General features: G+C 39.5%; 1 protein-coding gene and 1 pseudogene across 2 annotated transcripts in view; both read right to left on the minus strand.

Moving 5' to 3' along the window:
- Nucleotides 1–1,407: 1,407 nt before the first annotated feature.
- Nucleotides 1,408–2,203, minus strand: LOC143412148 (putative monooxygenase p33MONOX pseudogene; annotated as a pseudogene).
- Nucleotides 2,204–4,664: 2,461 nt separating this feature from the next.
- Nucleotides 4,665–15,693, minus strand: part of Klhl20 (kelch like family member 20) — a 40,457-nt gene continuing 29,428 nt past the window's right edge. The window contains exons 8-13 of one of the 2 annotated variants that reach the window (XR_013088470.2): nt 15,180–15,323; nt 13,835–13,968; nt 12,768–12,976; nt 10,642–10,748; nt 8,004–8,439; nt 4,665–7,126 (exon numbers count right to left, since the gene is read on the minus strand). Coding sequence is in view for 1 of the 2 variants with exons in the window: in XM_076831890.2 (XP_076688005.1) it covers nt 8,355–8,439; nt 10,642–10,748; nt 12,768–12,976; nt 13,835–13,968; nt 15,180–15,323 (679 nt within the window). In the remaining variant the exon portion in view is untranslated. Of the gene's footprint in view, nt 8,440–10,641; nt 10,749–12,767; nt 12,977–13,834; nt 13,969–15,179; nt 15,324–15,693 lie in introns of both variants that reach the window. The other variant, XM_076831890.2, reaches the window with a different exon arrangement.

Raw genomic sequence — 15,693 nt, forward strand, 5'->3', positions numbered from 1 at the left:
TCATCTGAAGCATGTATATCCTGAACTCTTTGTCTGACATTCCATCAGCTGCAGATATTACTTCATCTAATGTTAAATTGACCTGTATTGTTTGTGGTCCTTTCTTTCCTTGTCTTTTCATACTGCTCATGATTCTTTCTAGCTTTGTGAAACTGTTGTGCTAATGTTTTTCCCTTTATATATTTGTATTGTTCTTGTATAGCTCCAAAATCCCTCTTTTGCGGAGAAAGACAATGTTAACAGATCCAAATATCAACAGTACATTATCTAGGCACAAGTTTTCATTATTGATACATTTATAGTTACATTCTAAGACTATAGATATTGGTTTTAATTATTACTTAAGAATATATTCCTTAGGTTCATAAAAGGCGTACCATATCTGGTGGCATATAGAAAACTTAATTTCAGACGAAGGATGTTATACTTAGAGGGAAAGGAGTGAGGGTATGAGGTTAAACTAACTTAGCACCTTTGGAGAACTCTAACCACTAGACTGGTAATTTATGGAAGAATGTATATATTCAACCTCCTATCTATTTAGATAGTTACCCTATGTATAAGAGAGCAAAAGTTAGGAGATTGAAAGTGGGATAGAGAGAATACGAATTAAAAAAAAGAAGAAAAAAATAACAAGGAAGAAAAGAGAAGTAAGAGAAGGGAAAGGGAAGTAAGTTAGAAATAAAGAAAAAAAAATGGGGGGAGGTGGGGTATATGCAATTCCTCTATATTATATCACTTTGGTAATTCGTTTGTTCATGTACAGTTTTTGATTTCACACATGCTGAAGTTGTGGAAGAGAGAGAAGAAAAGAGAAAGAGAGCAAAAAAAAAAAAAAGTCTCTCAGAACACTGTTTTCCTTGCTTCCAGTAGGTGGCGTTGTCTATTCCTAGCTTGAGCCTCTGTATTCAGGGTGGTGGGTATAGCCAGTGTGAAAGGAAATGAGCTTCCACCTGTATCTTCCCTACTCTAGTCTCTGAGGTAGAAACCAGGTGCCTGTACAGTTGTTTTGTGTTGATAGCTACAGCCCCCAAAAGCTTGTGGGAAATAATTTGAGTTATTGCAGCTAAGGGTGGGGGAGTTGGAAACCGGGTACCTGGATCAGCCGCAGAACTGTGCTGGTAGCCACACCCCCTTTGATGGGTTTTAAGGATTGATGGGCTTCCTCCGGACTAGCACTGGGGGGAGGGCCGGACTTCCTCCTCGGGTCTGGCTGGGCACCTGGCGTCTTCCTCCTCCGGTCTGGCTGGGCGCCTTGCACTAATCTTTCTTAAAACCAATTATGTCTCTATCTCTAGCTTCAGGTAAGAGTTTTTTTTTTTTAAAAAAACATACCATGTCTATCTCATAGGAGTGGAATGAGGAGCAAGAAACCCCCCAGCCAGTATCCCTGGGATGGAAAGCACCCTAGAAGCCAGAGTGTATGAACGCATGCACGTCCTGGGGCTTGAGATTGTGGGTACCCAGCAATTGTTTCTTCCCTTCAATCATGGGACATCCATCTTGGGTGGCTTGAAGGTTGCTGGGTCTTCAGCCATTGGGATGGTCTGGGCATGGATCAGCTCCAGGGAGAGGGCTTTTTTTTGTAGGTCTGGATGGCAAAACCTCCAGAATCAGACTTCTGAAGGGGTCCATATATCTGATGATATGATATGAGCCCAAAGAGGCTTCATATATCTGATGAGTCTCTGTCCTCCCCAATGCCAGGGCTCATGGTGCTAGGCCTCGGGCAGGTAAGGATGTAGAAGAACAAGAAGTGAACCAGCCTCTGGGTCTCTGCTTGGGGAGCGTGCTTCTCCTCGGAGGTACATGGTCTCCCCAGTGGTAAGGCCCTTGTGGAGCATGTTGCCAGCACCTCTCACCTGCTGAATGCTGTCCTGAGTCTGTTTGGTGATCAGAGAATTCATGATGACATGGATAGCTTTAATCTTCACCCCTGGGACCTTATCTGTACTGTGGGCAACTGTTGACTGATGGTTCAGGGCAGAGGGATACGCTGGCCTTTCCCTCCTCTGCCTTGGCAAGGTGTTGATCCTTGTGCTCTGGATCCCTGGCATGCTGCCCGTGTCTAATGGAGGAGGCATGGGCACAGGCCCTGGAGGTGGTCATCATAGCTGAATGCCTTGTGGCAGATCCCCATAGCCAGGGGCATCTTGCCAAGAGATCCACTAGGCCCAAGAACAGGCACTTCTGGTTGTCTTGAAACTATTGAAAGACTGGGATTTGGGTTCTTTTTCTATATATATTTGGGAGCTGAGTCCCTGCCACCACTGTGAAATGATGTCATAATGATGTTCATAACTGGTGTTAATGAGGAACATTGCCCAGCTGCTGCACATCAGCAAAGCTTCCCAGAACAGCCCATCCAGGGGTTCTGTTCTGCTGCCATCACTCTGTCTGCAGCCTGAACTCCTCTACTAATGAGGCTCTGGGGCGCTGGCACAGTCCAGACTAAAGCCATCGTGAGGGAAGTGGCAACCCTGAAGGTCCCCACCACTGATCAAGGAGCATAAGCTTTAATTAAGGAAATTTTAACGTTGATGGTATTAGATGATATTAAGGAATTATAATATTTTCAAGTGTGATAATGCTATAGTATCTATTGAAATTATTCAAGAATGAATGAAATAACATGACTGAAATTTGCTTTAACGGGAAAAGAGTAGGAGAAAATAGTTAAGAAAGGGTTAGCAAAATGTTCATAATTTTTGAAATTGGATGATGGGCACATGGAGGTTCATGGGTTTATTTTCTGTTTCCATGTATTTACTTCTTCCAGAATGTGAAAGATAAAAGAAAAAAGCACACAAAATGAAGGCTGGTTTTTTATAAACTGGTTTTGGAAGTAAAACTAGAAAATGTCCTCCTCCCTTTAAAAATAGACCTTATTTTTTAGAGCTATTTTAGGTTCACAGCAAACTTCAGTGGAAGGTGCAGGCATTTCTCCTACACCCTCTCCCTGACACGCTAACCTCCTTCCTTATCAACATCTCCTACCAGAGTACAGATCATCAGACCAGCCAGTGCAGTGGGGGAAGCTTACAAAGGGTGTGAATACCAGGAGGCAGCGGTCTTTGGGGCCATCTTGGAGCCTGGGCACCACACCATAACAGAACAAAAGATTTATTGCAATAAAGCAGCAGCAAAGAAAGCTAAGAACTACTGAGTTGAGAGGCCTTTGTGATGGTAACTGCTTCTTCTCCTGGCTTATTTCTGCACAGTGGCTTGTTTGTTCTTCATTCTGAAAGAAGACATCTTTGTTTTCCCCTAATACCCTATGCTTTCTCGTGGCCTTTATTCGGTATAATTTACACATGCTACATTCTCTTCCTGGAATGTCCTTGCCGCTCTCGTCCACCTAACAAAACTGCTATGTCTTTCAGATTTTCTCAGGCTCAACTTCTTTCTGAGGGCTCTTTCAATCCTCATCAGGGCAACTGTTGAGTCACTCCTGGGCTAATTAAATAATTAGGTCCTTGCATGTTTTATACTGCAATACAATACTTTTAGAATTGCCTGACTCATACTTGAAACTTGTTTTTCAAAAATATTTTTTAAATGCAAAATTTCAAACATATACCAAAATATTATTAATGCCTACTGAATTCATATGCCAGCAATGACCAATACTTGGTCTTCTTATTTCATCTACATTCCTGTCTCCTTTCTACTTCTCTAAAATCCAAATTATTTAACCCACAAATATTTTACATGCATCTGTAAAAGGACTAAAAATAACATAAACATAATACTATCATTCCTGAAAATATTTTTCAGTAATCCTTGAATGTCAAATACCCAGAAATTTTCTTTAACTCAAAAATTTTTGTTATTGATTCGCTTGAAACATCCAAATAAGGTTTGTACACTGCATTAGATGCTATGAGTCACATATTCTTTTTTCATACTCTCCACTTTTTTTTTTTTTTTACAATTCATTTATCTTTAAGAGAAACTGATCATTTGTAAAGTTTCCCACATTCTGGATTTTGTTCATTGAATTCCTATGATGTTAACTCACTCTTCTATTTCCTATAAACTGGAAGATTTTGAGCAGTAGTTCTCAAACAGTTTTTCACTGAGATCCTTTTATAGTTTCAAAAACTACTGAGGATTCTAAAAGAGCTTTTGGTTATGAGGACTATATCTAGTGATGTCTATATATTAGAATTTAAAACTGATAAATTAAAAAATTAAAAATTAAACTTACATATTAACATTTTTAAATGATTGTTTTCAAAAACAAAATGAGTTACATTCTTTTACTTTTTTTTTTTTTTTAACACATCCCAGTAATTTCTGGCCTAAAAGAAGGCAATTGGGTTCTCATATCTGTTTCTGCATTCAATCTTTTGCAATGTATTACTTTGGTGAAGTATATGAAGAAAGTGTGGCTCACACAAACATGAAGTTAGAACAGGGAGTATTTTAATAGCTTTCCTGACAATTATGGATATTCTTTTTTTATTTTTAAAAAAATTTTAATTGATTTTTTAAAAAAATGACAGGAATGCATTACAATTCTTATTACACATATATACAATTTTTACACATATATTGTATGTATAAATATATATGCATATATATGTATATATATTTATATAACAAATATATACATATGTTTTATATATTTTTACACATATATACAATTTTTCATATCTCTGTTTGTATATAAAGTGTTTTGACACCCAATTCATGTCTTTATACATGTACTTTGGATAAGGATATCAAAACTTAACAAGTGTCTGCTGAAATCTGAAACCATATCATACTGTTCCTATAAGATCTGTTGGTCTATCTTGCACTTAGAAGGATACTATAATTAATTATACAGTTTGGTGCCACTGCCTTGATTTGTGCTAAGGTTCAAGCAGTCTCACCTACTATTGCTTTTGCACCATCAGATATCACCACAATAAAAAAGGCAAAAATGTCTTAGTATTATTAAGAAGATAGTTTTGACTCATGGATTCTTTCATCAAAGAATCTTGGGAACTTTAAGGGTCTTTAGACCACACTTTGAGAACCACTGATTTAGAGGCTTGATCAACCTTAGTTTTGCAACTGTAAGCGAAGAAAAGGACTCTTCTTGTTTAGCAGAAGTCCAGATCTTGATCTAAAATCACACTGCAAATCTGTTCTAGGAATTGAAACCTAATGAAACGTTCTTACACATCTTTCTAGGATAAGAATCACAGGTTACTGTTACTGGAATAACCTGAAATACTTAATGTTAGTACAATAAATACCATTTCTTCTTTACATTTAAGAGAATCTGGGGATGTAGCACAGTGGTAGAATGCTTCCTGGCACACACGAGCCCTAGGTCCAATTGCACCACACACAATACAAATAAAAGAATCTAAGTTCCTAACTTAAGTGGCTAAATAACTAAAATGAGACAATTTGAAGAGTTTTGTCATTTCTAGGGGCCCCTCATATCAATCATTTCCAGAATAGAGGAGCCTTCGACTTAAAAGCCAGTTGTCAAAACTACTTAACACGGCCAGGAAGCACCATTTTTGCCTTCTGCTTTTTGTCTCTTTTTTTTCTTGTACTTCTTTCCTCATCCCAGTTTTGTCTCCTTTCCCCGTCTGTTTCCTACCAAAGTTTCTAAGACTCTACCCCAACTCTCATAGCTTGTTCCAGAGAATCCTCTTCTTCAGTGGTTAAAAAATATTATCTGCAGACTGTGATTCTCCAATTCTCTCTACTCTTGAATCACTGCCATATTAATTGCTTCCACGGGGAACTTTCTAAATGAGAGAACTATGTTCCTTTTATCATTTTTTCCCTTTCCCTCAAATATATACAATCAAAAAGTCTTGAAAAATACATGATTTTTCTTTGAAGACTGATAATGATGTACTATAGTAAGGATCTCATGAGTTTTTAGTTTAAAAATGTTTAGCCAGACTAACTTAAATACTACTTATAGTCTGTATTACCTTTCTGTTATTGTGACAAATTAGCTGAGGTAATCAACCTAAAACAAGGAAAGGTTTATTATAATTGGCTTGGGGTTTCAGTCCATGGACAGTTGGCCAGTTGAGACATAGAATGCAGGAGCATATAGTGAAGATGGCTGTTCACCTCATGCAGAAGTGAGAAGGAAGTAGGGGCCCAATATCCCCTTCAAAAGCATACCTCCAATGACCTAGTTTCCTCCAATTTGGTCCTACTCCTGTAAGGGTTCATCACCTTCAACTAGTACCAGGGGCTGGGGAAATTTTAGATCCACACTACAGCAGTCTAATGACTTATTTTGTTCCAGGCCATGTTCCTGGTAGGTGGCAGCGGGGCATACAGAGAGATGGGGTGGGGATCTAATGTCAGTTCTGTCATTAGTTGACTATTTAATTTTAGGTAGACTTACTTGGTTTTCAGATTTAGATCAACGTAATAGATGGGTTTGGATTAAATGTCTTTTTAACTTAAAACTGTATGGCTCTAAGTTTTACATCAGAAAATATAATTATAGATCAGGTAATATAAAGTATATAATAAGTGCTAATTCTAGCTGGCAACCTCTTTGTTCTTTCAAGTTTAAGCTCTCATAACCAACTTTACATAAAAGTAATACAAATGATAAATAGAAAACCCAAATTAAATTGCAAAGGTACTACAAGCATTAAAAAGCAATCATTAGAATTTATGGTAAATACTACCTTTATTTAAAAAAGTTATACATGCTAGAAAAAAGCATAAAATGATACATGTAAACAATTGTTTACCAAATACTTTTTTTCCTTGAAAAAGGTGCAAATGATCTTTAAATGTAAACACAAAAGTTGCCAAACTTTTTTTGTAGGGGATAAAGTGAAGATTATTCTTTTATTGTAGAGGAGAAAGCAAAGGTTATTCCTTCTGGTTGTGGTTAAATTTTTTTTTTTTTTTTTTTTTTTTGCTGTGGGTGTTGGTGACTGAACCCAGGACCTTACAACAGGCAAGCATTCCACCACTGAGCCACATCCACAGCCCTTTTTATTTTGAGACAGGGTCTTGCTAAGTTGCCCAGGCTGGCCTCCAACTTGCAATCCTCCTGCCTTAGCCTCTCGAGTAGCTGGGATTACAGACGCGCACCACCATGCCCAGTGTGCGGTTAAAGTCTTATTCAAAGGTTTTCCTGCAAAATAATTGAAAAAATTGGTCTATGAATATAATGAGGGAAAAAAACTTTAACCACTGAATATCATTTATTTCCTTAAAAATTTTAACTTTTCACCAGAAAATGCAATTTGAGAGAAATAGTTAACAGTGGCCTTATAGAGTGAAGCTAATGATGTATATAGTTTGCCTAAAAGAACCCAGATATTGATAAAATGCCTCAGTTGATTACGTGAACTGAAGACTTCATTCCTTTGGAGGCTGTTATTAAAGGTAAGCCTCAGCTTCACCAGGCCTGAGTATCAAGGGTAAATTACACAACAGAATTCACTGCTGGGGAGAGGACATTTCTCCCTGCTATCCTGGGCAGCAATGAGGAAACAGCAAGGGAAGTGGCTTCCACTGGTAAGTCTGTGAGTGAAAACTCTTGCACAGCTGCTTGTGGTTGGGGGTCTCAAGACAGCAAATGAGATGCATTCCCATTTTTATTAGAGGCACTGATCAAAGTATAGGTCTAGCAGAAACTCCATGAGAATATTATGATAAAAAAAGACTTTAGTAACTAGAGTTGAAAACAAGTTCAGATAGAAGGAAATAAGACGAAAACTTCCACTGATGAAAACTGTAGCATTAGACTCCTGCTTTTGATGATTTAATATTCCTTCTGAATTGTACTATTTAATGAGATGTTTCCTTTTTATTTTAGATTTTCAAGTCTTGTGGTGCTGAGTATGAGAATGACGAGTAGTTCACACACTGTGCATTCCCATCTCTGTCACTGGGAGTCCTGGTAAGTGGTGGAGGACATGGATGGAGTGTCCAGTAGATATGACCACCAGACCATAATAGCCCTTCTGCCCTTATCAGTATTTGTAATTTCAAAATTAAGTTAATACCTTAAAAATCAAAGTAAGTTTTGCTGCTTGGAACTGTAGTCGTTGTCTTCTTTTCTTGGGAGGAAGGATAAGTAAAAATAAAAACAAAAAAACAAAGCCCCAAACACCCCCAAACCAAAACACCATGATAAGTTAAAACCAAAAATAAATATTCTTCTGCACAGAGTCGGAAATTATTGTGCAAAGGTGGCATCTTGCAGGTGAAGCACTGTCATCAGATTTGCATTCCCATATGTTGAGGCACCGGCAAAGAATAAAATTTGTTCTAATGTTTTCTCAAGCTGTACAAAGCTTCAAAGTCAGAGCTCTCCAGAATACAGAGAAGCAGGTTCAAGACAGTCTTCTACATATTCACCATATATGGGATTCACAATGTGTCATTTTAATAACTCCTACACCCCCTCCTAGCCGACGGTAATTCATCCCGCCATATAACCTGCAAAGATAGAAACAAAATCAGATTTTCTAGCTGGGAAAAGCACTGTTTCTACTATAACCACAAGTCAAACACATGTCTATGTTTTACACAACTATTATTTCCAGCTTCATACAACTCTTCCAAAGATTTGAAACCAGAGTTGAGCACTAGCAAGGAGCAGAATTATTTCAGACACCGACTGAAAAGTTCTCATTCACAGGCTGTTTAAAGAGTCAAGAGCACCATATTTTACTTTGTGCATCAGAACCTTACAACTCTACAAGAGAATGGCTTCTAAAATTGTACATAAAAAGTTAAAAAAACAAACCCAACAATGACAGAGAATCTTCTGTCTGCCCTGTAGCTTTGTGTCTAACTTTGCCCTGTTACGTTGACTTTCCTATCCCATTCCCTCTGCCTAGCCTTTCTCAGTGATTTCCTTTTATCTCTTTGTCTTCCATGCACTCTTTTGACTCTTCTCAAATCCTGTAGAGAACACAACTAGAGTCAAGCAAAGAGTGTTGGCAGCCAGAGGTCAACAAGATCATCTTCAACACTACAGACTTTCATGGACAACGCCAGATCCTCAGTTAGCAGGGAGGTGAAACTGGTTTTAAGCTGGGCATCTATAACTGCAAAAATTTAGACATTAATCTCTCTACAGACAACCCTCCACAATTTCATGAATATGATATCATCATGTTACAACTCTAGTGGTGGTTACTGAGCAGCAAGTCCTTATATAAATTGGATTACACCTGATTAAGTAGCAAAAGTAAATATGGCAATTTTCCCAAATTATTCTTACTCACAAATTCTTACAAAAAATATAAAACTCTATATGGAAGAAACCCAGGAGAAGGAGGCTTCCATTCATGAAAACCTGCAGCCTTTAACTTGTAGTAGGTTTTGCCACAATGTTTCCTTGTCAGTGAGGCCCTTGGCGGCAGACTCCTCCCTAGCTTCTGAATGCCCCACTCTCCTGCTCACCTGCACTTCCACCTCCTGTGAGCCCAGCTGGCCTGAGCACAGGCTGGCTCCAGGAGGGCAATGAACTTTGTTTTGTTCACCTTTGGATCTCCAGGGCCTGGAATACTCAGTAAATCTTCAATGAACAGGGTGGTGAAAATATGAGGTTTTGGAGCACAAAATACTCCAGTGTCGCAGGCTGGCTTTAGTACTTTAGGCACACAGAGCTGCGAGAGCCATGCAGATAAAGCAACTTATTTAAACATCTGTAAGATATTCCCGAGATGAAGACTGGGAACAACTCGGTGAATGTATTAGTTGATCCAACTGGGAGAGGAAAAAACTTGGTGGTTAGTTGCAGGCTCCACATTATGAAGTGATTCACTGGGACCCAGTGGGAATGGCCTCTGAGATGAGTTCAGCTTGTCTCTCAGGATGGACCTGAGAACCTCCTGGAGTGTGCTGTTTGAGACCTCACGTTCACACTCGTCACACTGTTTGATGTTCTGCCTCAGTCACAGAGCTGGGAACTTTAAAATTTGCTGAGGCAAGGAAGCTCATTTTGTGAAGAAAAGAACCCTTAATTGCTTGGAAGGTGAATTTGATTTCTTGGAAGACTAATTTATTTCTATTTTATTTTATTTTTTTTGTGGTGCTGGGGATTGAACCCAGGGGTGCTCTAACACTGAACTACTTCACCGGTCCTTTTTAAATTTTGAGACAGGGTCTTGCTTAATTGGGATCACAGGTATATACTACCACACCCAGCTCTTGGAAGAATTAGAATTTTAGTTAAAAAATATTTTTTATTAAGTTTGAGAACTAACTCTTACAAATTTATAATTATATTTGTAATTATATATATATATATAATTTATAATTATAATTTCTAAGACAATTTGGCATTTTAGGGCCTCTATCAGATTCGGTTTTTTTTGGGGGGGGGTACTGGCAATTGAATTTAGGTATACTCGACCACTGAGCCCCATCCTCTATTTTGTATTTTATTTAGAGACAGTGTCTCACTGAGTTGCTTAGCAACTTGCTTTTTGCTGAGGTTGGCTTTGAACTCATGATCCTCCTGCCTCAGGCTCCCACTGGAACCACTGGGATCACAGGTGTGAGCCACCATGCTGGGCTTCAGCCCTCTTTAGAGTACAAAGGCGGGGATTTCAAAGCCCTGACCATCCCAGTTTCAAGGATTTCAAGTCAGAGTCAGAGTGAGCAGAACTGCACACAGTCTAGGTTTACCTCCAGGTATTGGCATCGGGGTCAAACACTTCGATGGTCTTCAGGTAGGTTGTGCCATCAAAACCTCCCACGGCCATAAGTTGTCCATTGACCACGGCTAGGCCCACCTACAGAACGAGAGCATAGTGGCTGCTGAAGAGCTAGACAATTACTGGGAGACGTCAGCCCCATTTTACATTGATCTCTTTAGTTCTTTATGGTTTTACATCCTGGTTCACTTGAACACAGAGGAAAAAAGTAACAATCAATATCTGTGAAATATGGGAACCATAAAATTATATATTCAATTACAATATTTATAGAATCCAAAACATATTTCTTAAATTTTAGAAGAAATGTTCATTAGAAGAAAGCACTAAGGCCTGAACTGCTAACTTCCTCTGGTACCTGCCAGCTCTAACGCACTTTCTACACTGCTACTAAGATTCCCTTTCACAGTGCTGCGGACTGAAATGGGGGCACCCGACCACTGCGTTCCAGGTCTTTTTAAAATTTAGTTTTGAGACAGGGTCTTGCTATGTTGCTGAGGCTGGACTCCAATTTGGAATCCTCCTACCTCTGCCTCCTAAAACAAAAACTTTCTAAGCATCCCTCCCCCCTAAAAATAAGTTTGAAGTCCTTACTATGTGACTCAGGCCTTTCAGGAACCCATTGTAGGCCACTGTATGTCTAGCCTCCTATACTGTCCCCTTTTTCCTCTCATGACTCATGCTGCAGAAATACTGGATTAACTGCTGGTCTTTTTAAGTACATTTCTATGTGGCTTTGCACATGTCATTTCTTGACTGGTGTTTCTGTCCCTCCTGGAAAACCTTACTCTTTCTTCATGACCCAGCCTATGTGGACTGTCCCTGGGTGCTTCACTACCTGCCCACTCGGATTTCCACACAACCCAAGGCATCTCCTGCCGTGCTCTCCAATAGCACGCCATTGTGGCTGCTGCATTGGCTTATTACAGTCGGCGGCAAACCTTTCAATTTCCTTCCCTAAATTAGGAGTTCCTTGAAGAGAAGCCCACTTCCTCAGCACAGTGAGCACGTAATAAAGGCTTGCTAAATGAGGGAAAATATGGTCAACAGGATATAGCAGTGAAAATAACAGGAATGTGACTAAGAAGCTGTCGAGTTACCAGTAATGAAAAGCCACATGTGAATGCTTTGACTTGTTGACACCTCCCACTGTGGTCCTTGATCTCTGCAAACTTGAATTCATTCATTTCATCCTCAGATTGTGGAGTCTCCAGTCCTTTCTCTTATGGCTGCGTCCTATAGTGATGGACTCCTGACATGGTCATTACATGTGGGTTACATTTCAGTAAGCCAAATGTTCCAGGATTGTTGAATTCTATTTTTTTTTTTTTTGGTGCTGGGAACTAAACCAAGGGGCATTCTACTCTACCACTGGGCTATTTTATTTTGAGTCAGGGTCTTACTAAGTTGCCCAGGCTGTCCTCAAGCTTATAATCTTCTGCCTCAGCCTCCCAAATTGCTGGGATTGCAAGCGTGCACCACTGCACCTGGCTCCAGGGTGGGTGAATTGGGTACTCCACTCTGGAAGCCGCATGTAGCCAGAGGTCATTAATGGTTTACAGCATGACATGGGCCAACCAGATCTGGCCTCTCCTCTGGGTGGGACTGATTGAAACCAGATATGGAGACTAGTGGGGGGTGGGGCAGGTACATTTTTGCTTAAATATCTGCATACTAATATATGTAAATTTTTGGACTACTAGCTAGAAATGTTATGTAAGAATACTGAGCTCTAACGGATCTGAAGTTAGAGGAGGTAGTACTAATAAAGGGAAATGCCTTCCAGAGAATGACCTGATTCAAAGTAAATCAGAAGAAACTAATTATCTAATAAAATAAATGAATGGATATAAGATAATTATTAGAGTTGAAAGCAATCAAAAGAATTTTTTCTAGTATAAAATCAGCAGGCATCATTTTGTCTTAAAGCATCCCACAGCACCCGGTGACGCAGCTTAAGACTTAACACCTGCAGGCACCAGCAGGTCACCTCCCCGCTGCGGCACCAGTGGATTCACAGACCAGCACGCCCTTATCACGGTGCTCCCCTGGTGCCTGGTTTCCACAGCTCCAATCTCCTGGCAGCTGGGCACTTACTCCACTGCGGCGGGATGTCATGGCCACCACCGGAGACCACTGGTTAGTTCTGGGGTTGTATCTCTCAGCACTGCTGAGCTCTGTGGTGTCATCTCTCCCTCCCACAGCATAAATCATGTCCTGATACACTGCACAGCCCAGGTGTTTCCGCCGGGTCCCCATAGGGGCTATGGTGTGCCATCTGTTTTCCTGAGGATTGTAGCGCTCCACTGCAGGGAAAAGAAAGACCAAGATGTGACCACTCAACCGCTTCCTCTCATGCAAGTTTTCCTGAAACAGTGATAACACTTATTTCCAAGAAGCAATTTGATACTTGCTTCTGAGTAGGATTTGTGGACTTTGGACAAAACCACATCTGTTCTCGTCAGACTAGCGCCCTCAGGTGTGTTACAGTGGAAAGGGCACGTGCTGGAGTCAAGATACTCCAGCTCTCGTTTTGGCTATAATTAATCAGCAATGGTAGCCTCAGCCTTGCTCTCCTGACCTTTACAGAGGAGACCGGACTACAGGAGCCATAAATGCCATTCACTACTCATTATTTTGGCATAGACAGCCTCCCCTGCTTATAGCCTCCTATAGTTTAAGCCACCCAACAGAGGATCGGTTGATCGGGTCTGAAGAGAGTGCCACTGGCAATATCCTTAGGCAAAGACGCCCACTGCTTCTAAATAGAAAGGACGACACACAAAGTTTCTGGTTCTAAAATTTTATTTATTTATTCTCAGACTGTAATATTATTCTTTTCTCTTTCTCTTTTTTTTTTTTTTTTTTTTGGAGAGGTGGAGACTGTGGTGGGGGGAGTTAAAAATAATTTTTCAGAAAGGAGTTTTAATTCATTATAAATTTTCATCAGTTTGCGAAGCTGAGGGAGAAAGAAATACTTCAGGAATGTATACAAGAGTATGGATGCAGAAGGAGCTAAGAGCTGCATCCTCCTAGAAGGAAGAGAAAACATTTTCCTAGTAAACTACAGCATAACCTGGACCTTCAATAGTTTTTGTAGGGGGAGTCTCCTCAGGGAAATGTGCTGTTTGAGGGGAACCAGAAGGCCTCTGGGAGGGACTAACCTGTGTTGAGTGGAGATGTCCCATCAGAGCCACCTACAGCATACAAGAACCCTCCCAACACGGCCACGGCCACGCCGAGTCTTCTGGTACTCATTGACGCTACCCGAGTCCACTTGTTCTCCTTTGGGTCATACCTATGGTGACAGAGACCAGGATGTGTACATGTTCTTACTGAGTGAAGCTGTTTCCATAAGGTCTAAAATAACACTAAGATATACTGGATATTTAAATTACAATGGTATAAAAAAATCATACACACACACATGCAATAGCATTTATCCTTTTTTTAATATTTATTTTTTAGTTCTAGGTGGACACATACCTTGATTTTATTTTTATGTGGTGCTGAGGATTGAACCAGTGCCTCACACATGCTAGGCAAGTGCTCTTCCTCTGAGCCACAACCCCAGCCCTAGGATTTCTTCTTTTTTTTTTTTAATATTTATTTTTTAGTTTTAGGTGGACACAATATCTTTATTTTTATGTGGGGCTGAGAATCGAACTCAGTGCCTCAAGCATGCTAGGCGAACGCGCTACCACTTGAGCCACATCCCCAGCACCCAGCATTTATTCTTTTTTAAATTTTTTAAAAATATTTATTTTTTAGTTTTCGGCGGACACAACTTCTTTGTTTGTATGTGGTGCTGAGGATCGAACCTGGGCCGTACACATGCCAGGCAAGCGCACTACTGCTTGAGCCACATCCCCAGCCCAAGAATTTATTCTTAATAGAGAAAAGTCTTGCCATTTGTGACAACATGGTTGAACTTGGAGGACATTATATTATGTGAAATAAACCAGGCAAAGAAAAATAAATTTTATACAAGTTTACTTGTATGTGAAATCTAAAAGAAAGTCTAACTCAGAAAGTAGAATGTGCTCTATTCTCTACTGGGCTGGGTGGGGGGTTGGGAGCATTGGGAAGATGCAGTCAAAGGATGCAAAATTTCAGGAATAAGTTCAAGAGACTTAATGTTCAATAATGGTGACTACAGTTCATAATAATATACTGTATACTTCAAAACTGCTGTGAGATTTTAAGTACATTCACCATGAAACATGGTAAGTATTTGGGGTAATACGCTGTCAGTCAGCTTGACTTAGGTCTTCTACATGGTATACATATTTTAAAACATCATGTTGTTCAACATGAACTTACATAAAATTTATTGATTAAACATAAAATTTAAAAATCTTTTTTTATGTCTTTCATCTTTCCAGACTTAAACATTTTCCTGAAAGCGTATGGGAAATCTACTAAATAGTGGATCTATCAGTGTCCTAAATTCAGCTGTAATTGTTTTTTTCTTTTTTTTAATTGAAAGTGACTTTAAAAAAAAATTACCTCTCAACAATGTTGAGGCAAGACACACCATCCTGGCCCCCCACAGCATATAGGAAGCCTCCGAGGACGGCCACCCCCACACTGGTCCTGCAGGTGCTTGTAGGGGCCACATCACTGCTCCATTGGTTTGTTTTGGGGTCATATCTGTAAAGAACATATCAAGAGCAGAGCTTATACTGCATAATGGAAGCTTGGCTATGTTTACATATTTCAAATCAAAGGATTTATATATTCTTTCCCCAAAATATGGATGGATTAATAATTGAAGCATTTGAAAATCTAATTTATATTTTTATTTTCTGAAATTTATTTTTACTTAAACAAGTTACATATGAGTAGATTTTCTTTTTTGAAAAATCAGAATGTTATTGATAAAGCTATAATCCCTGGAGTTCCACCTGAAATCTGTTCTCTATCCAGTTTGAACTGGTACATATCTTCAAGACTTTCCAGTAAAATGCTCTTAAAAAGGCAAATATGTACCTACATATGTATTTCTTTATGCACAAGCATT

The sequence above is a fragment of the Callospermophilus lateralis genome, chromosome 13, assembly GCF_048772815.1.
Source record: "Callospermophilus lateralis isolate mCalLat2 chromosome 13, mCalLat2.hap1, whole genome shotgun sequence".
Taxonomy (NCBI): domain Eukaryota; kingdom Metazoa; phylum Chordata; class Mammalia; order Rodentia; family Sciuridae; genus Callospermophilus; species Callospermophilus lateralis.